Below are 22,586 nucleotides of genomic sequence, written 5' to 3'. Positions count from 1 at the left end.
TGCACCATTAAAAACCTTCTGTGTATTTATGTGGTAACATTTTACACATGCTTGTCTTATTGAAGGAATAGTATTGTAAATGAAGCTGCAGTTTGTCAAAGCTGTTAATGTTAAATGTGTTATATTAAAGGCCAAATTGTTTAAATATATTTTGTCTGGTTTTCTTATCGTACTACTAAGACAACAATGAAGACAAATCAAATGCAACATAATTTCACATGTAAGAAATAATCCTGCAGGTTTGAATCCAGTCTGGGGTTGAAATTGTATGTTCTCCTCTGACTTCCTCCAATATAGATTTAGATATAGATACAAACCCAAACTGGATTTGAGTTCAGAATTGAACCAGTAACCTTTCACATGTATAAACCAGAACACTATGGAACCGCCTGAGATGGTTACTTGGTGAGTCTAAAATGACCATGGATGTAAATGGTTGTCTCACTCCATTAACACTGCGACAGACTGGTGACCTCTGTGGGTGCACCCTGCCTCTCGCCCTATGACAGCTTGGATAGGCTCCAGCCCTCCTGTGACCCCAAATTGGATTAGTGGGAGACAACGGGTGAGTGGAATAAATAAACCATTTAACTGAGGTATAGATAAAATACAAAATTGCTTAAACAATATAACCAAATATTTATTTAAGTACAATATATATGAGTTAAAGTATATTTTTACTCAAATAATTTAGTTAAAATGTGGAATTTAATAAATTTGCATTAACTGAAAAGCATTAAGCTCAATTGACTAGAAAAATAAAAATGCATCTGGATTTAGATGATTTTTTTGTGTACACACATATTGATGTATTGAAATATCTTGATTTAAAAAATGTTCTTATTGTACTTCATAACATGTTATGCATAATATTATGCATAATATTGCATATGAACATTCTACTAGTGATATAACTTAAGAGAAGTGTAAACAATGATGTGCACATTAAAGATATTTACTTATTAGAATTATATTGATGCTACTGAGGAAAAAGTGCACTTGTTAATAATAAATCTGAATGTATTTTGTGACTATATATATATATATATATATATATATATTAAAGTACGATTTTAGTATATCATCGTAGAATAAGACATTTAAGGAGTAATCAGTGCAAAAAATCTTTTATTGCAAAATTATGACAGCAAAGCACACCTGCCATTTTTGATTTGATTCTATAGTCTGCTTGGAGTGCAGTAAAGATGACAGTGGTCAAACCCAGGAGTTGCCAATTCATTTTCGCAAAGGGCCACGAGAGCACCAATGTAGTTATAAACAGATTTTAAAAAAGAACTAATGTTGACCAGAACTAAGTCCAGCTTATTGATTGGGCCCTCCACAACAATCCCAGTTTCTCATAAGGCCACTTGGGAAAATCCATTGCCCAACCCAGTCAAAACAAATGTTTGTGTCGATAGCTTGTCTCCTTCAAAGGGCACTATGTACACTGTCCACGCAACATGCTGCCCCCTTGTGGACAAAACTTAGAACAACAACATTGAATCCCATCATGCTTTGCCGTACCCGCCGACCCGAACACCTCCAATGCGAAGCTAACAGGCGTTAGCTACCGGGAGCGGACATGTTGTACCGACCCTTTCTTTAATAAACATCGCTGTAAGCGGGGAACCGGGAATTTAAGGGAAGGCTCGGAGCGTCTGGCAATCATGGATGCCGTCAACGCCTTTAACCACGAGGTAAGTGGCCTTCGCTGAGTGTCTGAACTCCCCTAGTGTGGTGCTGCTGATCATGGAGCTGCTGCTGTTGCACTGGAGTTAGCCTAGCTGGTCGAAGCAGTGGGCCTGCTCGGTGAGTTAACTGGACATCTTATTCGGCTTAAGTGTTGCGCTTGTTTGGCACCCCTGAAGTAAACGAATGCCACTGGAAGGAATAGTTGGATTTTCGGCCACCCACTAAGCTTACACAGTAATATCCAGTCAGTAGCGTTTCCAGTGACTGCCGCTTTGCTAGCTTGTGGGAGTAAGTTGTGGTTACCAACACAATGCAAATGAGAACGCGCAACCACAGGTAGAAAGATCAATACAGCAATAGCTTGTTACCATACTGTACACAAACAGACTGAATGTTCATTACAGCCTCGTTAATGTTAAAACCAGTGCTCGGTAAGAAGATGCTAGGCCAAGTTACTACAAGGCCTGACTAAAGGCGGTTGATGTTGTTAGGAGTCCAGTCAAAACACTAGTCAAGCCATGTTTTGGTGTTTCTGCCTGCACCCGCGAATTTGACTCACCACAGAGACTGAGGGGCAGAAAGACATTTCTTGTCGCATCTTAACACGCTTGTTCAGATCATGTTTCTTGTACCATATCTGAGCTCTCGTGGTTGTGAACAGCCCACGATGCTTCTTGAGCGATATCGTCCAGTTTCAATTGTAGTTTCTGTCTCACACCCAAGCAGAGAAAGTAGTGGCTGACAATGAATGCACATCACTATTTGATACATATAGATACGCACACACGTGTGACTCATATTCGAATACAATCTTAACCTTGTTGTCAAAGGTGTATAGATGTCTAAATTACATTTTCTCCAGATCCTCTCCATCTTGTCTATTTTATTCTGAATAAACATTTCGCATGCTAAAAAGCACACACTGTCACAAAGCTGTATGTTGTAGCTAATGTGAGTTATGTTGCAAACCATTCAAAAAGGCCAACTGCACCTTGGCAGAGTTGAGGAACAGCTGAAATTTTGTTTTGATGTGAATTATAGTGGGAAATACAATACTGCATGATTCTTTGAAGTGTTTTTATTTATGAAAACAAAATGGAAATATGCCTGATTTTTGCCCATTCATTTTCATCATAGTGGTCCTGGTGTTTTGTGAATTCACCGTACCCATTTATTTATGCGGTTTCCTTTTTCAGTATGACTAAATAAACTCAAGTTACCCTGAGCCATGCTGTAGCATCGATCAACAGTTACAGCAGATGGGTTAAAAAAGATCCTCATTAATCTTTATGAGTCTGTATAAACTGGGATATTCATTGCTTGGATACCACCTGGTCTGCATCTATCATTTAATGCAATTATAACGTGAATGCAGTAAAGACCCAAATGTGGCTATTTGATATGGGATGAGGAGTAGTGATGAAATAGAAGTGATCAGCACCACCCTGGACACTCCTCCAGCGTCGTGACTCTCCATCTCACAGAATGATTATCTTCTATGTCTAGTTATTCTCATTGATGGACTCCAAACCCCCAATATCTCGGGCAAAGATGATCTCCATCACCAAATCTGCCATCAAAGCAATGAAAGTAAGAATACGACATTAGAATGATTCTTGTATATTTATTTAATTTGTTATGTTTGGGGTCTATAATATAACGGCATGCTCATTTGCTCCTCTCTTCCTCAGCTTTACAAACATGTGGTCCAGATTGTGGAAAAGTTTATAAAAAAGGTGAGCCGAGTCTGTTTTCATTAAAGTTTGCAGACTGTGTCTCTTCACTAAATACCAATGAACTCTGCTGTTTTCTTCCTCTTTTCCCTCCAGTGTAAGCCTGAGTATAAGGTAGCAGGCTTATATGTGGTGGATTCCATTGTTAGGCAGTCCAGACACCAGTTTGGACCTGATAAGGATGTGTTTGGACCAAGGTTCACCAAAAACATTACAGGAACTTTTGAGAACCTCTGCCTTTGCCCCGTGGAAGACAGGGTAAGAGAAGAGACCTGGTGACAATTTAATTGCACTGCAAATTAACCCGAGTATTTGCCGCGTCTCAGTGTTTCCCACAGATTTACGTTCTCCTTGTGGTGGGTGGTGCAGGCATATGGGCGCGTGTGTGCAGGAGCAAAAAACTGGTAGCATATGCACACTTTCCCAAACAAATTATTCAGTATACACTACTCCTGTGCAGTAGTCCCAGTGAGCTTGGCATTGCAGCACATCAACCAGTTCTACCCCTGCTGCAGGTTCTGGTTTAAGGAATCCTGTCCCCAGCTAGAGATATAGGAGCTGGAGTTTGCCCAGGAGGCAAGTGAATGATGATGGTGTGAGTCTATCGTCAATCCCAGGGTTGATGGTTTGACCCACAGCTCCTTCACTTCATATGTCGAAGCATCCTTGGGCAAGATACCGAACCCCAAATTGCCTGTAACATATCCATCAGACTGTGATTGTGTGTGATAGATAGAAAGCATTTAAAGCACTGCATGATTGTGGCTTCTAGTAGAGAGCCACTCTGAGTACTTAAAGTGGAAAAGGGCTGTATATCTTCCTATCCATGATGACTGGAACTACCACAGTTGTGACTTAGAAAGCCCTTTTTTTTTTTTTTTTTTCTTCAATCTATAACTGATCTTGAGATGTGATTGTTCTCTTGGCAGGATAAAAGACTAAAGATGTTAATAATAAAATGAGTTGCCAGTTATAGTTTGGTGGTGGTGGGGGGGAAGGGGGGTTGTAAGTATATTTGGATTACCTGCCTGCCCAAGTTAAATCTGTTCATAGGTAGCGCTGCATTGTAATGATAAATGTCCTGTGCTAAATATTTTCATTTATAGAGTAAAATTGTGCGGGTGTTGAACCTGTGGCAGAAGAATGGGGTGTTCAAGATTGAAGTTATTCAGCCCCTCTTGGACATGGCAGCTGGCTCTGGCAGTGGTGCTGCACCCAACACAGGCGCAGATGAGCCAGGTAATTTTTGAGGTTGTGCATTGCTTTATTAATATAATATTAATATGTTGATGTATGATGTTGGCATTTGAAAACAAACGTTCTCTCTTCTGGCAGGTTCTCCTCCACCTCCAGCCAAAGAGCCAGTTACAGTGGTAACGGCAAACTCCACCATGATACCTGCTGCTCAGCTGCACAACTCTGATGCCTTTGCTGCCGTGGCACAGCTCTTCCAGTCCTCACAGGGTCAGCAGGTATGTTTTTACTAATGCGGACTGGCATTAGATTGTTGCCTTATTCACTTTCTTGTATTTTTGTTACTTCTTAAGCATCTTTCACATCTTTATTACTGACTCTTCTTTCACTCTGTTTTGGGCATCTAGCTCCAACAGATCCTGCAGAACTTTCAGCAGCACCCAGTGAAGCCAGAGACCAACACCCAGCCTTCACCGCAGATTATTCAGCCACAGGCCCCAAATGTTTCTGCTGGACTGGGCATGGTCGCGCCACAACCTCCCCTTCCCTCCCAGCCCGCCCAACTAACCCAGCCTGCCCAGCAGAAGACGGCCTTTGACAAGGTGACAATGCATTCTTGTATTTGCATGATGTTCTTTATTTTATTTAATTTTCTTTACCGTCAGGCAAGAAGGTAAAGATGCCCACCTAAAACCTTTTCAAATTTATATCATAGGTGCATCTGCTAGAAGGCTGAAGGGTATCACACGGTATAGCACAGTAAAGGAAAAGTAAGGCTGAAGAAGCGTTGCCACATGAAGAAAACATCATTATTTGTGTGTTTCTCTCGCAGAAATTGCTGGACCGTTTTGATTATGATGATGAACCAGAAGTTGGAGAAGAAACAAAGAAGGATGAAATCTCCTCTCAGCCCCCCTTGTAAGCTTCTTAATTTATTTTATATGCTGCAGTCTGTGATACCAGAAAGCAGAAAGCTTTGATGAAAATGTATTTTTTTAACAAAATAAAAGCTGTGGAGCTGATAGTGTATTTTTATCATCGCAGTATGCAGCAGCCTCCAGCCTTTCCACAGCACATGGATCACTTTAAACCACAGATTAATATACCACAGGACATCTCACAGCAGGTAAAAAGAACAAGACTTTTAAATGAAAAAGAGCTTCTTCTTTATTGACAAATCTTAACATCTCATTTTGTAGCTTGATTTAACAATAGGATTACATAATACTACGGCTTATTATAAATGCACATACAACTGTTTACAGTATATGCTCTCTATCTGAAATAAAACGGAGAACTGAGTTTGTTACTGAGAAACTGATTTGAGGGATCGTGTTATATGTTTTTCTTCCCCTCAGGTTCCTCTTCCTCCTAATGGGCAGCTCCAGGTCCACGGTTTACCACCAGGACAGAGCTTTCCTGCTGTGATGCCTCCTATGGGCCACATGCTGTCAGGGATGTCCCTCTCTGGTTCTTCTGGGCCTCCAGGCTTCCCTGGGGTTTACCATCACCAGAATGCAGCCCAGCAACAACAGGTAGGCAAACAGTAGCATAAAGATGTCACAATAAATTGTAGTTGGGCATAAAATTGTAGCAAATTGAGAAAAATGTCAGAAAATTAAATTCTGATGTTTTGAAATTGTTTTGTTTTTTGGTCTTCTGTAACTTTGACTTGCACAGAGATGTAGTTCTGTCGCTGTAACAGATTTTACTTATAATGTATCTTCTCTATACTGTGTCAGGATTTGCCAATGGATGTGGACCATTCATCCATGAGAGATGGCAGACATGGCCGAAGATCACACTCAGGCTCCAGGTAAACGTCTAAAACAGGATGTAATTTTTCAAACTAGGTTTCCTTGTTCACACTGTTATATCTTATTTCCTGTTTATTTTGCCATATGTAGATAATCTTCTTAGTATACACTGTTTAAATATAATGCTTTGAGTTGAAATGTCTTCTCCCCCCGCTCCCCAGATCTCCAAAGCGAAGGAGATCACGGTCCAATTCTCGTACACGTCGATCCAGGCACAGGCGATCCCGCTCACGCTCAAGGGATCGGCGTCATCACTCACCTCGCTCACGCTCGCAGGAGCGCAGAGAGAGAGAGAAGGAGAGAGAGAGACGGCAGAAAGGTCTTCCACCAATTAAGAGCGAGACAGTCAGCAGTAAGTCATCATCTGTTTATTATCGTAAGACTTTCAGTTACATTCTTTAGTTCCTAACTCTTTGCTCTCTTCTCCTGTTTAGTTTGCAGCACTACTCTCTGGGTAGGCCAGCTGGACAAGAGAACACAGCAGCAAGATGTCGCCTGTTTACTCGAGGAGTTTGGGCAGATAGAGTCCATCAATGTAAGTTCTCTCACAGAGATCAGCTTTCAGTTTATCTAACTGTGAGGTCATCCTGCAACCGACACTTTGTTGATTAAATCTTTCAGTCAGCTTGTAGTAAATTTGACTTTATATACTTTCTTGATTTTTATAGAACTTGTTACACAGACAGCTCAAAGCCTTAACTTTGTTATTTGTATTTGATACAGTTTGTGTTAATAAGTGTGATGAAAATGGAGTAAATGCTGACATCAAATTTGCACCAAAGGCTCTACATGTTTAAAAAAAACAAACCCACTAATTACAGGCTCAATAAAGTGGATGAGTATGACTTGTTTTTTGTTTTTAAACACTCGTTTTTTTGTTGTCTTCTCTCTTTAAGATGATCCCTCCACGTGGCTGTGCTTATATTGTTATGATACATAGGCAAGACGCCTTCAGGGCTCTACAGAAGCTCAGCAGGGGAACATTCAAAGTTAACCAGAAAGCCATTAAGGTGAATGAGCAACACTGATTGTTGCTTTGTCATGTATTAGTTTTGTTAGGAAAGGGCAAAACTAATAAGTTGCTTTTACTTATCAGATTGCTTGGGCTTTGAACAAGGGCATAAAGGCTGACTATAAGCAGTACTGGGATGTGGAGCTGGGTGTCACCTACATACCTTGGTCTAAAGTCAGAGAGGACCAGTTAGAGGAGCTTAAAGAAGGAGGAATGCTCGATGTGGACACTTTATCACCAGGTAAAAAAAGAAAAAATGAAGACACTTTATTTTGAATTATTTAGTTTAATTCATTTTTGTTATTTAATTAAAAGATCAAATTACTTTTAGTGTTCTTATGTTTTATTCTGTCTTCTGTGTACCTCATGTTGCTTTTACCAGTTTTATTACATTTGCTCTGCCTTATTATTGGCTTGTCAACTGTAAAGCACTATAAGCTGAACCAATCCTCATGAAAGTTATTATACACATACAGTACGATTTTGTAGGGGTTAAGGAATCATGCTGTTCCTCAGAGATATTGTTTTAATTTAAAAAAAAAATGCTGTCTTTTCTAGAGTGGAGTGGCACGAGGAAGGCTCTCGACCACCCAGAGGAACTCACTCACAACGGCCGTTCAGAGCAACAGCAGCCTGAGGAGACACAAGCTGTACCTGTACCTGCCCCAAATGCTCCTCCTACACAGGTTAAAAAAAAGCCATATAAACTGTTACCAGTATCGTCATATCCTAGACTTTGAGAGGTGTTGCTTATTGCTAATTTAAAAGAAGCAGATTCTGAATCTTGACGGAGTCAGCTGTGTTTGACTGCTATTGTTGTGGGTATGTAAATGCTGAGTGGACTATGTTGATGAGAAAATTGGAGAATTGGTGTTCGAAAAATAACATAAAAGGTAATCAGTATACACACATGGTTTTATTTCAGTCTGGTCCTTGTACCATAATGTTTTTCCAGAAATGCGTTTTTGCTAAGCTAAAACTACATGTAATGCTACATGGCTAATTAAGTTGTATCTTTACACACTTTATTACTAGCAGCCTGTTGCAGAAACATGAAATAGTATTTTTGTACAAAATGGGTGATTCCCAAAGAGCTGCTAGCTGCATGCTTTGTGATGTGTCCATGAAACATTTGAGGATATTAGACAAGTGGAGAACAGAGGGAGTGGCAGGCCTGGAGATTGACAGAAAGTCAAGTCCTAAAGAAATGGGGAACAAATTTTGCTACTGTTTTTGACCAATGCCAAATTTTATACAAGAACGGGACCGAATGGCAACAGGTCTTACGGACTGATGAAAAGAAAAAAATATTTTCAAACATGTATGTACAGAGGAGGGCAGGAGAGGGGTACCAGCAGTGTGTCTACAGCCATCTGTCAAACCTCGTAGAGGCTTTGCCATAATTCAGGGCTGCATTTTGGCCAGAGGTGTTAGAGAGCTTGTCCTAATAGACTGAATTATCAACATGCAAAAGTACTGTCAGATTTTTGTCCACCATCTGGAAAGTGTCTGATTGGCAGCAGTTCCATTTTTCAGGATTGCAATGATCCCAAATGCACTGTCAGTGCAGTAAAGGCATACCTGGATAGAAACACAACATGAAACACTGTCTCACACTTCTCTCATTTAAAATCAACTGTAACTTCTAAATGTTCTCAGGTCCCTCCAATGCAGCAGCCAATGGTTGGTGTGGGTTCTCTCCAACCTCCTGTCTTTCCTGGGCCTATAGGCATGCCTCCACCTTCCTTCCCTCCAGGTGTCCCGCTGCCTCCTTTCATCAGACCTGGCTTCAACCCCATGCAAATGCCTCCAGGTAACAATTTCTATTGTTTAATCATACTTTGGTTTGTGGTCTTTTTTATACAGTGTCTGCTCTCAGGTTTGTGTTTTTGTTTTCTTCTTTTATATACCCCTCAGCCGTAAAAGGCTGATAGAGTATTGTTGTTGGACACCCAAGTTTGTGAATGCGATAACTGGAAAACAAGGCGATTTTCAAATTACTACTTAAAATCTGGGACAAGTTTGAATCTCAGTGACCTTGACAAAAATCTGGTGAATGTGATAACTTGAGAATAAAGCGACATAAGTGTTTGAAATTGATACCATCAACTAGGAGGCTGAGGGGCAGCACTGGACACTGCCAGTAATAGAAATAAGAAAAGGACAAGAGTCAGTTTTAACTTGTGATTCATTTTATTTAATAATGATGGCAGCTGGGGACTGAGGTATGTAATGATGACAGTTAACCCATTTATTGAGTCATTAAAAAGCTCTTAATCGTTTTGCTTTCATGAGTGAATTGTGACTGAAAGCAAATCATGCAGGACATGATTTTTTTGTGTTCCCATCATGTTGTCAGAAGGAGATCAAAAAGTTCGTAATGATAAAGATTTAAAGGGTAAAACAGAACAAAATCCATGTTTCTTGTATTTTAATATTTATGGGGGATAGTGGATGTTGACTAGTGTTATTTCTCTCTTTTCACATTTACGTTTATCAGAAATACATTTATTCATTTGCTAACTTGCGTGCATGTTATGAATGAGATTTTGGCAGTTTGATTTTGCTGTTTTACTTCAACAAACTGCACAAGTGCACCTTTTCAGATTTTACCCATCCAGCTTAGTCCAAGTCATTTTTAATTGAATCAAACAGGACCCTAACTCCTTTTATTACTCTTCTTCAGGTTTTCCTCTCCCTGGTGCTATGCCTCTTGGTCCCCCTCCTCCTTCTAAAACTGGAGTTGAGGACCCCCCTCTAGACCCAGCAGGTCTGGGAAACCGGAAAAATGACGAGGCCCTCGAGGCTCCCAACATCTTTAATAATCAGATGGGATCTATGGGTCAGTCTGCCTTTCTTACCTATCACAGAAAGTGATGTTTCCCTTCTCCTCTATCCATTCTAAAGAGACTTATGTTTGACCATTAAAGTGTTATTTTCTTGCTAAATAAACATAGAAAAGTGCTAGAAGTCACTTAGTTGTTTTGCAATATAGTACCAAAGATTTTGTAGTTAGTGTTTGTTTAAATATATTGTTTATTTGTAATCATAAGTACATTGTAGTTATATTAATGCTATACTTTGGTTTTCGTCTTTAGTTAACCAGGTAGGCTTGCCTCCAGGTGGACCTCTGGGTGCTCCTCCAGGCGGACATCTAGGTGTTCCTCCAGGTGGACCTTCAGGTGGACCTCCAGGTGCTCCTCTGGTGGGGCCCCAGGGCGGCCATCCCGGCAGCATTCCACCCCCCTCAGGTGGTCTTCTAGGGGCACGGCCTGGTTTGATTCCCCTCCAGCGTCCTCCTGTTCCCCCACCAACACACATGCAGCGTTTCCCACCACCCCATGGCTCAAGGCCACCTCACCCCGGCATGCCCCCCATGCCCCCACAGATGATGCCCAGGGGGCCACACCCTCAAATGATGCAGCACCATGAGCCACCTCCGCCTAAAGGAGCCTTTGGGATGCCCCCGCCGCACAATTTAAGGGCTCCTTTCCCTCATGGGCATGGCCCCCCTCCTCAGGGTCCACCTCCTTTTACCCGACCAGGCGGTCCTCGGAGTCTAGAGGGGCCAGAAGAAATGGATAGCAGACCATTCAGGGGAGACAGGCCTGGTTTCAGGGACAGAGAGCTAGAGAGGGACAGAGACTGGGATCGAGATAGGGAAAGAGGTTTTGGAGGTGGCAGGCGTCCATTTGGCGATGGAGGGAGAGGAGCAGGTGGTGATAAAATGGATGGTAGGGACAGGCTTGGAGGATGGCAGGAAGATGGAGGCGATCACCGGGGTGGAGGATGGGAGAGAGACAGAGACCGAGATCGTGACAGGGATCGCGACCGGGATCGAGAACGAGATCGGGACAGAGACAGGCGGGACTGGAGGGAGAGGCGAAGCAGCCTCGATAGCGACAGGGAACGTGCCAGGGGCGATGATGGAGATAGAGAGCGAGCGAGGGGGGAGGGAACAGAACGAGGAAGTCGTGAGAGAGGCAGAGGAGCCGAGGCAAAAGGAGACAGGCCAAGGCGGTCAGAACGGCGTGAGAGGGCCACACGCTGGGACAAAGATGACCGTTTAGCCGAACTGGAAAACATGGACAGATTTCGGACCCCTAACAGTACAGAGCAACCTTGCGTGACCCCTGAGGTTACCAAGGAAACCAGTAAGGAGCCAGGTGTGGAAGCTTCTGAAAAGAAGCCAGAATCAGAACTTATAGCTCCGCCTCCAGAGGGAACTGCTTCTACAGGAGAAGAGGCACCCTCTGAGCCGGCTCAAAGTGAACCCACAGAAGCAAACGAGGAGGCTGCATAGACTGCTGCGAACCACTGATGGATAGGAACGTGTCTCTGCCATGATAGTCAGTCTGTTCTTGGCAGACTGATTCAAACTAATCAGTTTGTTCGTCACTGACTGACAGTTTCTGGGCAGTAAGTCGAAAAGATCTCCCACAAATGTTGTTAAGCTTATGAAAATTGATGTCGTCAGGCTTCACGTGTCAAAATTAGGCCTGTGTTTCAAAACAAGTGAAAATCACTTTGGATAAATGGCCGTAGTTTTTCTCCTTCCTGCAGGTTATAAGAACGGACAGTGTTTGCATGCTCATGTAGCTCTATTTGTTTTTGCTGTAGTTGGTTTGCCAACGAAGGAAACGACTGATTTGTATGACACATTTCTTTTACTTCACGGCCCTAATTTACTGGAAAAAAGGATGTTTTCAAAGATGTAAATGGTATTGTTTTAGATTGTTTTTAAATTTGCCAAATTGTCATCATGTCAAACACTGAATAACTTTTCAAGCAACTCCATTATACCTAGGCTTTTTTGTTTGTTTGTTTGTTTTTTAATTATCTCGTTGCTTTTTTGTGTTCTAAATTCTCATTGCATTTTCACATCCAGGAAGGCACAGGTTTGAAAGGAGTTGTTGTGGCCTTAAAATCTAATTCAGTTACTTGCAGGGCTTGCAATTTAAAAATAAGGAAAAGGAAAAAAAGAAGACAAATGGAAAATACAAACTCCTTGATGTTTGGGTAATATACACTTTGAGTTAGACGTTGGAATAATAACACAGCCCTTCTTTCAGTTATGTCCCCACTTTCTGCCTTTGAATCACATCAGTAAGAATAAAAACAGAGCTTTAGTGCAATAACTGATGATTTTGTGAAATATACCGTATCCTTAAAAAGTCATAGCATAACAGTTTTTTTTAAATATTACCGGTACTTCTAAAGACACGCTAGTACAGGATTTCTTTAAAAAAACAAACATAAAACTTGTTGTTATCGAACTGTATCGTCACAACATCGCTGATCCCAGTGTGTTAGCTCTCAGAATCTTTTATTGTGTTTGGATTTGATTATATGATACAAACCTGTATAACTGGTCATAACCAAGAACCTAAACTATAACAGAGGCAGTATAAATCTATAATAAAATCTGTAAAGTAGATTAAGCTTGATATTGACATGAGGTCAATAAAAGCCCGAGGTTGGCTTTGTTTTGGTAGTCAGAGTGATCTGAACATTCAGAAATTGTCTTGCTTAAATAAAAGTCCTTTGCAAGCAAATCAACGTGTCACCTTGAATAACAGATCATCAAAAGTAGAAACAAAGAAGACGCTACTGGTAAAGTTAAGAATTATACTGCCTGCCAAATTTTGAAAACAATGTTTGCAGCATAAAGTTGTGCAAGTAAAATGCCACTGAAAACATTATCCCCCCCCCCCCCCCCCCCCCCCCCCCCCCCTCCGGTCTAAGACATTCGTACCTAATGTGCGTGTGTGTGTGTGCATTTTGTTTTTTATTTCCTCAGCTAAAGAAAGACTTCCTCAGATTCAGCAGATAAAAATCTTATTTTATTGTTAACTATGCAGAATGTGCAAATATTCAGGCCCAAGCTTAGGTGGATATTGAGCATTTTGATTAACCCTGTGAGGATCAGAAATAACTCATAACTCCTAACACTATGTTTTGCTGGAAAATAACCTAACAAATTTCAGGGGGAGGAAAAATGTAAATAGCTTTAGATTCTTGTGAGCTAGAATGTTTAGGGTTTTTGTTTTTTTTTGTCCCCTAATTGCTGAGACATGGGAGAACAATTTTTGTAAGCCAAATACTAATAACATAGGGTCCCGGGTTTCTTGCACTTCTCACAAGGATAGATACAAGTTTCTGTGTACGTGGTTGTTTGTCTCTTAGTAGAAGTCCATTTTTGGATCACACACAAGAGTCCTGTTGTGTTTTGGAAGCATTTCCCATCTTTCTCGTCCATCCATCACAGTCATAAATTAGTTTTGACTACATGGAAATACAGAATGAATCCTGTGGCTATTTGCTTTTATGCTCTTTGATAAAACACAGCTTACTAACTAGGTCTCCGTATCACTGTAGACATACTGTATCTGATATTGTTAAAATCACAAGCCCAGATTCAGCAAGCATAATACTTGTTCCCGAACAATTTCACACAAACAGAGACAAAGAGGGTATATCTAACGCGATGAGATGAAGAACATTGCTTGGGACACTGCTGTAAATATGCTTGTATCACTGACGATTTTGAAAGACTCGCAGTAATTTCTGTTAATAATCTGTGATTTCTTTATCTGAGAGAAACGCGTCGACTTGGAAGGAACAACAGAGGCCCTTTGCTTTAACGTTTTTAACTCCTAGTGGTTTGAAAATTGACAGATGTTTCTATGATTTGTTAAAAAAAAGCAGAAGACATGGACATTAAATCTTCAATATTTCAACCATAGGATATTGTTTTTAATAAACTATTTTTGTACCAAATTATTTTTGTGTTCAATTTTTTTTTCTTATGTAGTATGATGTATGATGTTTACTTATGATCCTGCCACAGCACTTGAGGCAGGTTGAGGTGTGTACTTTGAGCCATTGTGGCACCTCGAATCTTTTCATTTTCAGCCATTCTGTTGTAGATTTGTTGCTGTGATTGGGACCATTGTTTTCCTGCATGACTCAGTTTTGTTCAAGGTTTAGCTGTAACATAGATGGCCTCACATTTGACTGTGGTACACGGAGGAGTACCACCACATGGTCTGCTTGGTGCCCGCAGTGATAAGGTGCCAGATCATCACTCTTCCATCACAGTGCTTGGCAGTTAGTGTAGTGCTCGTGCTGATATGCTGGCTTTGGTTTTGTTTGGAAATGGCCTATACGCCTTCTCAGATTGATGGGCAGCAACAGATGCTCCTCTAAGATCATTGCTGATATCTTTCTACAAATTGTCAAAATTTCTGCTTTTGTAGCAGTGTTCACACTAATCAATTTAATTTGATTAGCAGCTTGATTATGATTTTTTTTACTCTCAACTCCTATGGCAGCAGTAAACATACTCATGAAGTGTGATTTTTTTTATTTTTTTTATTTTTTTATTGTGGTGGAAGCAAAACGGCAAAAGTAAGAGCGAGTCCTTGACGATGTTTATGTGAAGCTTAGTTTGGATCTTCTTTTGCTGCTGGTTCGGTCAATATTGTTCGGAGAGAGATAAAACTAACAGCTTTAGAATCAGGGCAAAAGGGGCGTAAACACAAAGCGCGGACCCGCCAAAACATCAGAATCAGCGAGCCTGTCGGCTTTCAGCCCCGACCGTGTCCGTGCCGTCGGGTGAGAAAGGCGACATCTCACTGATTCTGATCCGCGGTCTGCGCTTTGTGTTTACCTCTTTGTGCAGAAGCCGTGTACCTGCTCTCATTTACTGTTTTAAATGTTTGGTGGTTGTCAAAATTTTGTGAGCTGAGATTCTGGAATTTTGGGCAAAATACATTTATATAAAAAATCGATTCAGGATTTTAATGAATCGATATCACGTTATCCAAGCCAGAATCGATTTTAATCGATGAATCGATTATTAAAACCCACCCCTACTCACAAGGATGCATATGACATTTTTTAAGTACAGGGAACTTTCTCAGATCTACTCTCGAAAAAAATTATATTTCTCACTTATCTGTGTATTTTATATATTTAATTATTTTTATAAAGTCGTTATAGAGATTTTGTTCCGTCTGTCTGATAAGACACTGTCTTAGCGGTGACCAATCAAAATGTGCCCTTTTTAATTTTATTTGATTCTGATTGGTTGATGTAGCATACACCCGCCTATTAGTTATGTAGTATCGCGTAATCGCTTGTCAAAAGCAAGACCACGGCTGGGTGTAGTGTCTGAAACTTCTGCAAAGATGGTGCTGAAAGCTGTTTGCGTTTTGAAGGGAACTAGCGACACTAGTGGGACAGTTTATTTTGAACAGGAGGTAAGACGGGCTATTCTTCTTTGAAGTTGAGAGAAAAAAAAACATCCCACAAACTACGCATTTAGCCGTTTAAAAGCGAAACGCTACCGTTATCGCTGACGGCTAAGCTAGCCAAGTTCTGCTCTCTTTAGCTTGTCTAATGGTTAGTTTGCTGTTGGCTTGCTAGCCAGGTACGCGTTAGCTTGTGAATGACAGCTCGTGCACAATTGCGTGGGTTTTCTTGCAGTCTGGTCTCATATTCAACGCCACCCCGTTGCTAATTAACCTCAGTTTACTCTGCACTTCAAAGTAGGTTGCTTGTGTAAACCACGCATTTAGCAGGATATATGAAATCACTGGCTTGTCACTATAGCAGTAACCTTTGACCACTAAAGCCTGTGCAGTGGTAATGGTTAAAGGTGTGTTTTTTAAGGGCCGCCCAGGCTGTTTGTATAAGAAAGACGCTTGTTGCGTAAATTTAACGTTTGCAGGGCCAGTATAAAACAGACGGCCAGATGTGGTTTCATTAACCAGGCAAGCACTTCTGCATGTAATGCTTTTGCTGTAACTCCGAAACAGCCGGCAAAATGCTTCGATATTATTGTGATCCGTCAAAACGAGCAAACGCGAATTTGCTCGTTATTTTTTGCCGAGTCATTGCCTGTCCTTGTTTTCGTTGCCTTTCGTTTATTTGGCCTTCTTGATAAGGGTAAAGTGCACGGTGCAACCGTCAAAGACACATGGTCCACTCTCAAAGAGACGGACTCATTCACATCAAAGAAGACTTTGTGTGTAAATTACAGTGTATAAGTAATATTTGTAACCAATCATTTGATTTCAGTTCAGTGCATTTTAAAATTTTTAGATCACCAAATCACAACAGTTGCCTTAAGGTGCTTGGAGGTTTTCTAAGAGATTTCCTGCTGTGTAGACGTGATGAATGATCACCTGTCCTTTTCCATAGAAAATGCATTGCACCCTCCAGTAATAACTTTCAGAAAGCATGATTGTGCAGTTTAAACTAACCGTACCATGCCTTAAAACAAACTTATTGAACATTACTGTTGTTGTAGTTCGATTTAATAAGATCTTTTAGGTTTATATTTGAGAGTATGCCTTTTGTAGTATATCTGAAAGGTCTGTTAATTTTTTGGCACCAAATCCTACAGCCCGGTTTTGTTTTTCCTCTCCTTACCTGATTATAAGAAATGATTACTTCCGTTCAACAGCATGAGTGGAAGTAATCTTCATTCAATATTCCTGTCCTTCTAGCCACCTGGCTTAGAGAGCTTCTTTTGTATTTGTGTTTTTGATCTGCTAGAATGACTCAGCCCCTGTGAAGCTGACAGGAGAAATCAAAGGCCTTACCCCTGGTGAGCATGGTTTCCATGTCCATGTTTTTGGAGATAACACAAACGGTAAGTTTCTGTGTGTGAGAGATTCAAATCCAAAGAGACTTGGATTTCTTAATTTTCAGAATTTGATAATGTTACTGCATCACCTAGGTTAGGTAATCTAGACTAAATTTGCAATAGTTCAATATGTTTAATATATATTTTCTTTCCCAGGGTGCATTAGTGCAGGTCCACACTTCAATCCCTACAGCAAGAATCATGCTGGACCTAATGATGCGGAAAGGTGAGTCGAGTCTGAAGAAAAAGTATCAGTATAAAAAGTTAATATATTGCATATCAGTAGTAATGTTACGTCTGACACTGAAGTCCCAAGGCCCGTGTTAAGCAAAGTGGGTGTGTCCAAATGAAACCTTTGTCTAGGCCTGTATTCTTTAGAATATCACGTGGCCACTTGCCTGACTGCCTTGTTATGTGATTCGAGCTGTTAAAAAGACGTGGGAGTTAATTTTTTTTCATGAACTGGATCTGAGGTCATTCTGAGGATCATCACGAAGTTACAAGGAGATTTTATGCACATTATGGATCAACAAAAAGGCCAAAAAAAATATCAGCAGTTAGGGAGGATTTTAACATGATACCTCCCAGTAATAACATATCTTTTCAAATCAATCTCTGAGGTATATATTACATTTACATATTCACTGGTATGTAGCACACATGTATTATCACAACAGAGCTGCTGTACATTGAATGACCAGTAAATGTCAGTACTTTCAAATGAGCTTCTTGTGATTTGCCTTCTGGCGAAGCAATTGGCCAGAAAGATTCAACACATTCACGGGGCTTCATTGCACCATCACTACTTCTCAGCAGTGGCTACAATAAGAGGTAATATAAATGGTTACAAAGGACTGAAAGATTCAGTAGGGTGCTTTAAAAATAAGCTTCAGATCATGTCAAGAGGGGCCCTGTTGTGATATGGCTGTGTCATTTTAAGGAAGACCAAAAATAGCCTTGGATTACTTATCATTCAGTTAACTCAAAGTTGCAAATTGTTTGCTTGAATAGATTGATTCTCATATAGAAATGGCCCAGGTGAGTTTGCAGAATTTTGCATGCAGTCTGTGTTAGGTGATGATGCTTAATACTTTCACGTTACACTAGGTTTGACTGTAGCTTTGATTTGCATGTATGTGGAACAAAGGTTAAATGTCACCAGTTTAGGCAACCTGTGATAATTAAAAGTGATGCAGGAAAGTCAGAGAAGGGAACGTACAAACAATATGCTCAGCTGATTTCAAACTGGATAGATTATGTGGAATGAATCCTAACTGTAAGGCCAGCATATGCCATCGTCACACTCTGCAGTGTTGTATCATTAAAACAAAATTCACCACAATAAAAGAGACTTAAGCAATCTTAAGGTGATGTTTGTAAATCTTAAGATTTTTGTAGGTTATATTCCATCCATGAAATATTTATTATTTATACACATGTGGCTCAGAGCGGTAGTGTAGGTGGTACAAACAAACAAAACAAAAACAAAAAAAACTAACAAAAAAACTCTTTGAACTATTACGTTTTATTTATTTACTTATTTTACTTTTTAACTATCTGTCTTTTGACTGGTACTTAATTACTTTGCTGTAGTACAAATGATCATGGGGAAAACCTGCATCAATAGGAAAAGCTGTAAAAAGTATGAAAACAGTTACTATTCCATATTTTCTCCTTCATATTTTCCATATTGACACCCCTGGATAAAAGCAAGGTTGTTTTGTTTTTCCTTTGTAAACAGGCATGTTGGAGACCTGGGGAATGTGACTGCAGGAGCAGATAATGTTGCCAAGATTGACATCACGGACAAAATTATCTCCCTCACAGGTCGTGACTCCATCATTGGAAGAACTATGGTGGTAAGTGAAAAATGACAGTCCTTTGTCACTTTGTTCATTTCCTTTCTGCTTATTTTCATTTCCCTTTTATTCTCATTATATGTGAAAGTGATATATTCCAGATTGCGAGCCTCAAGTTACTGTATGTGGCTTAGCTTTGAGAACTGTTTATGAAAACCTTTTTTGCCCTTTGTATTAGATCCACGAGAAGGCTGATGACCTGGGAAAAGGAGGAAATGAAGAGAGCCTGAAGACCGGTAATGCTGGTGGACGTCTGGCCTGTGGAGTCATTGGAATTACCCAGTAATCAACTTAACAGAACATGAAGCACTGAGTTTAGTTTTGTTTTTCATAGAGCACTTAACAAGACCAATAGAGCTACTTGATGTGACAGTTTGTCCTTTTCAGTTCTCTGTGACTTTTAGTCACCAGTGAAGTAGATGAGCTATGCTTTGTCCTGTTTGTTCCTCATGACAATTGTATGAATGGGGTTATGTTTCCATGTGAGCATCCCAAAGAATTGGTAACGCACAAGTGATGAACAATTGTATACTTAAGGAAAAAAAATAAATAGTTCATCTAAGTTGTTTCTTTTTGTGTGTGTGATTGATCTTGTAGTTGAAGGTGGCCCCTTTTTAACCTGTTTGGATCCTCTAAAACATGTAAGGATGAAACACCAGTCAGTTACTGGAAAAGGGCCCCATAGATTTCACTGACATTTTCAATGACTATTTTATGGCTGAAATCTTCCAGTTTTTCTTATGTTAGCTTGTTCAAGAAAAGCAGTGAGAAAGATTAAATATTTAAAGATGATAATTTAGGACTTCAACATTAATACAAACAGCAATGGCCTGTATTTATCAAGCGCTTTACTAGTCCCTAAGGACCCCAAAGTGCTTTACATATCCAGTCATCCACCCACACACATTCACGATGGCAAGCTACATTGTAGCCACAGCCACCCTGGGGCGCACTGACAGAGGCGAGGCTGCCAGACACTGGCGCCACCAGGCCCCCTGACCACCACCAGTAGGCAACAGGTGAAGTGTATGAACCCTGTTACCTGAAATGGTTTTCCAACAGTCTTGAAGTTCCCATCCTGAGCACTTGTTGGCCCTTTTGCCTTAACTCTGCAGTTCATCTCATCCTGAAACCATCTCGACTTGGTTTTGGTCAGGTTACTGTGGAGGCCAGGCCATCTGGCACTCCATCACGCTCCTTCTTGGTCAGATAGCCCTTACACAACCTGGAGGTGTGTTTGGGGTCATTGTCTTGTTGGAAAATAAAAGATGATGTAGGATCCGTGCAGGTGATTTATCTCCAAATATCTCAAAGGCAATGAGAAGTATTTAAAGGTTGGGAAAAGCTGGCTTAATATTGGCTTTAGATGTTTCACTACAATACAGTACAAAACAAAAAATCAGGCAACTTTAAAAAGACATTTTAATATTTTGTAAATTAATTAACCTCACATTTACAACACTATGAACAGGTTACTGTAATTTTACAGTAACTTTTTTTTGCAAATTTAAATGAAAAATCTTGCTGTAAATCTAATTTACAATAAAGTTACTGCAAATGAAAGTCACAGTGATTTCCTTGCTCTAAATGAAATTTCATTTTGCTGCAGGGAATTCCTGCAAAGTGGTAACAACAATAAAACTGATGAATATAAATTCTGCACTGTGTAATACCCCAATCTTCCTCTAGAGGGGGCACTTACTCTTCGCGAATCAGTTGTAACAATTAGCTGTTGGTTTTGTTCTCCAACACAAATTAATCCAAACAGCTTTTGTCTTTTTTATTAAGATTAAAAATCCTGTCACACAGTTTGTGCATTTTTACTTAAAGAAACTAAAAGAATACGTATGTATCAGTGGAGGCGAACATCCACAAGTTAGTGTGTTAGTGCTGATCAGGACCTACATAAGGGAAAAAATCCTTACTTTAAATTATTAATTGCTATTTCCTGTAAATATAAACTTCTGGCGTACATGTCACACAGGCGATGAGTGTCAAACTGCTGAAATATCACGTTGGAAGCTGGGCTGAAATTAAAAAATCTTGGGCTATCCATTCATCCAGAAACCTGACTGAACAGCTGTGACCCATGCTGACCAGCATCCACCCACACACACACACACACACGCACGCACGCACGCACGCACGCACGCACACACACACACACACATACATACAGACGCAAACAGTGTTTCTATCTCAGACAGTATGCACACCTCTGCCTACCGATAACAAGTGCGTGGCTGCTTAAATTGCATTTTCATTTGAATGTAAGTTGCTCCCATGTGAGTTGACATGACCGTACTCTTCTTGTGGGTAAATGGGAGATTGGAGGCTCTTTCAGTGAAGTCCATGCCTCAGGGAGCAATCCAATGGCAAGCTGCAGCGTGTGCAATTTAAATTGCACATGAAGATGTGGAGTAGAATAATCATATACTCTAACAAGGCACATGAAACAAAATTTATGTTGCTGTGCTTGCTACTTAACAGTTAATATATTGCTAGTGAACACATTCAGGTACTAGAAATGTTAAAAAAAAATGAAAGCACCAAGTATTTTATGAAAAGAACTTGAATTTGCAGGGTTTAAGATTGCAATATTCTTTTAAATGGGAAAGCATTTAAACTTGAAGTGATTTTGTATCTGGCCAAGAACTCTGAGGCAGCCTAAAATTGTAAGCTGAGATAGCTCTATTCAAGTAGATGGATGCAGCCAGTCGAACAGAAAGACAGGCTGGCTGTAAAAGTTGGTATAAATAGCCTGGGAGTGGAGGTGATGAATAATAGACACTACCAGTGCAGCTGGCATTGAGGTAGGGAGGCCATGGCAGCCGGAGAATCCAACAAAACTACACAGAACTTTATGGAAAAACAACAGAGACTCTAACCAGCTGCTGATTGAAGATCATATTGGAAGATTTATTTTTATTCATTTATTTGTTTATTTTTGTCACTGTCACCTTTACACTATACGGCTTCTCATTCTTCGAAATCTTTTAGTGTCAAATAAAGAAATGGCTGTCAGCACATTCACTGAAAGGTAGTGCTTAGAATTCAGAGGCTTTGTATGTTCTTCCCCAAAATACCAGTCTTACAGGAATATTTGTTTCTAAAGTAGTTGCAGTGACAAATGTATCTGCGTGTGCATCATATGAGAAAAGAAAGGAAGAGATGTCAGCCTATTAACTGATACCACACACCCACATCTACATAGTCATACTTGTGATAGTAAAGCCTTCCCTCTGGTGTTCACATAGGGATGACTCACAGTTAGTTCTTTTTAACTAAGTTATGCAAGCTAAGCAGAGGGACAGACACTTTACTGGCATGCCTAAGTGTCTGTATGAGTGAGTGTACTGTACTTGTGATTTTGTCTTTTTGTATTTTTTAAATAGGCATCCAGCTTTGTGCTTTGAAACGCCACAGAGGAGAACCAGTGTGTTCACATTTCTGGAGGAGGGCTCTTACTGTTACTCCCCCAGGCTGCAGTAGAACGTGTATGGCCCAGCACTCCAACCGAACAGCCTGTACCGGCTTTTCTTTAACAGATTCGTGTTTATGAATTGCACACAAAACGCATGGCCGCACCCCTGCCTAATAAACAGCTCTATTCCACTGAGA

At 40.3% G+C, this 22,586-nt stretch overlaps 2 protein-coding genes across 2 annotated transcripts; both read left to right on the top strand.

Annotated features, from left to right (window-relative positions):
- Window positions 1-1,506: 1,506 nt before the first annotated feature.
- On the top strand, window positions 1,507-14,234 carry scaf4a (SR-related CTD-associated factor 4a). The gene is made up of 19 exons (XM_012918922.3): window positions 1,507-1,700; window positions 3,202-3,285; window positions 3,387-3,431; window positions 3,525-3,686; window positions 4,535-4,667; window positions 4,764-4,900; window positions 5,030-5,224; window positions 5,455-5,540; window positions 5,667-5,748; window positions 5,981-6,157; window positions 6,365-6,438; window positions 6,601-6,791; window positions 6,874-6,974; window positions 7,336-7,449; window positions 7,536-7,692; window positions 8,010-8,137; window positions 9,111-9,264; window positions 10,138-10,293; window positions 10,550-14,234. The coding sequence occupies exons 1-19, from the start codon at window positions 1,671-1,673 to the stop codon at window positions 11,752-11,754; spliced, it is 3,411 nt and encodes a 1,136-aa protein (XP_012774376.3). The 5' UTR covers window positions 1,507-1,670; the 3' UTR covers window positions 11,755-14,234.
- Window positions 14,235-15,557: 1,323 nt separating this feature from the next.
- On the top strand, window positions 15,558-19,527 carry sod1 (superoxide dismutase 1, soluble). The gene is made up of 5 exons (XM_004550060.2): window positions 15,558-15,715; window positions 17,016-17,112; window positions 17,263-17,332; window positions 18,848-18,965; window positions 19,144-19,527. The coding sequence occupies exons 1-5, from the start codon at window positions 15,644-15,646 to the stop codon at window positions 19,249-19,251; spliced, it is 465 nt and encodes a 154-aa protein (XP_004550117.1). The 5' UTR covers window positions 15,558-15,643; the 3' UTR covers window positions 19,252-19,527.
- Window positions 19,528-22,586: the final 3,059 nt, after the last annotated feature.

Source organism: Maylandia zebra, linkage group LG10 (genome assembly GCF_041146795.1).
Source record: "Maylandia zebra isolate NMK-2024a linkage group LG10, Mzebra_GT3a, whole genome shotgun sequence".
NCBI lineage: Eukaryota > Metazoa > Chordata > Actinopteri > Cichliformes > Cichlidae > Maylandia > Maylandia zebra.
This window is presented reverse-complemented; position numbering and strand designations above follow the sequence as displayed.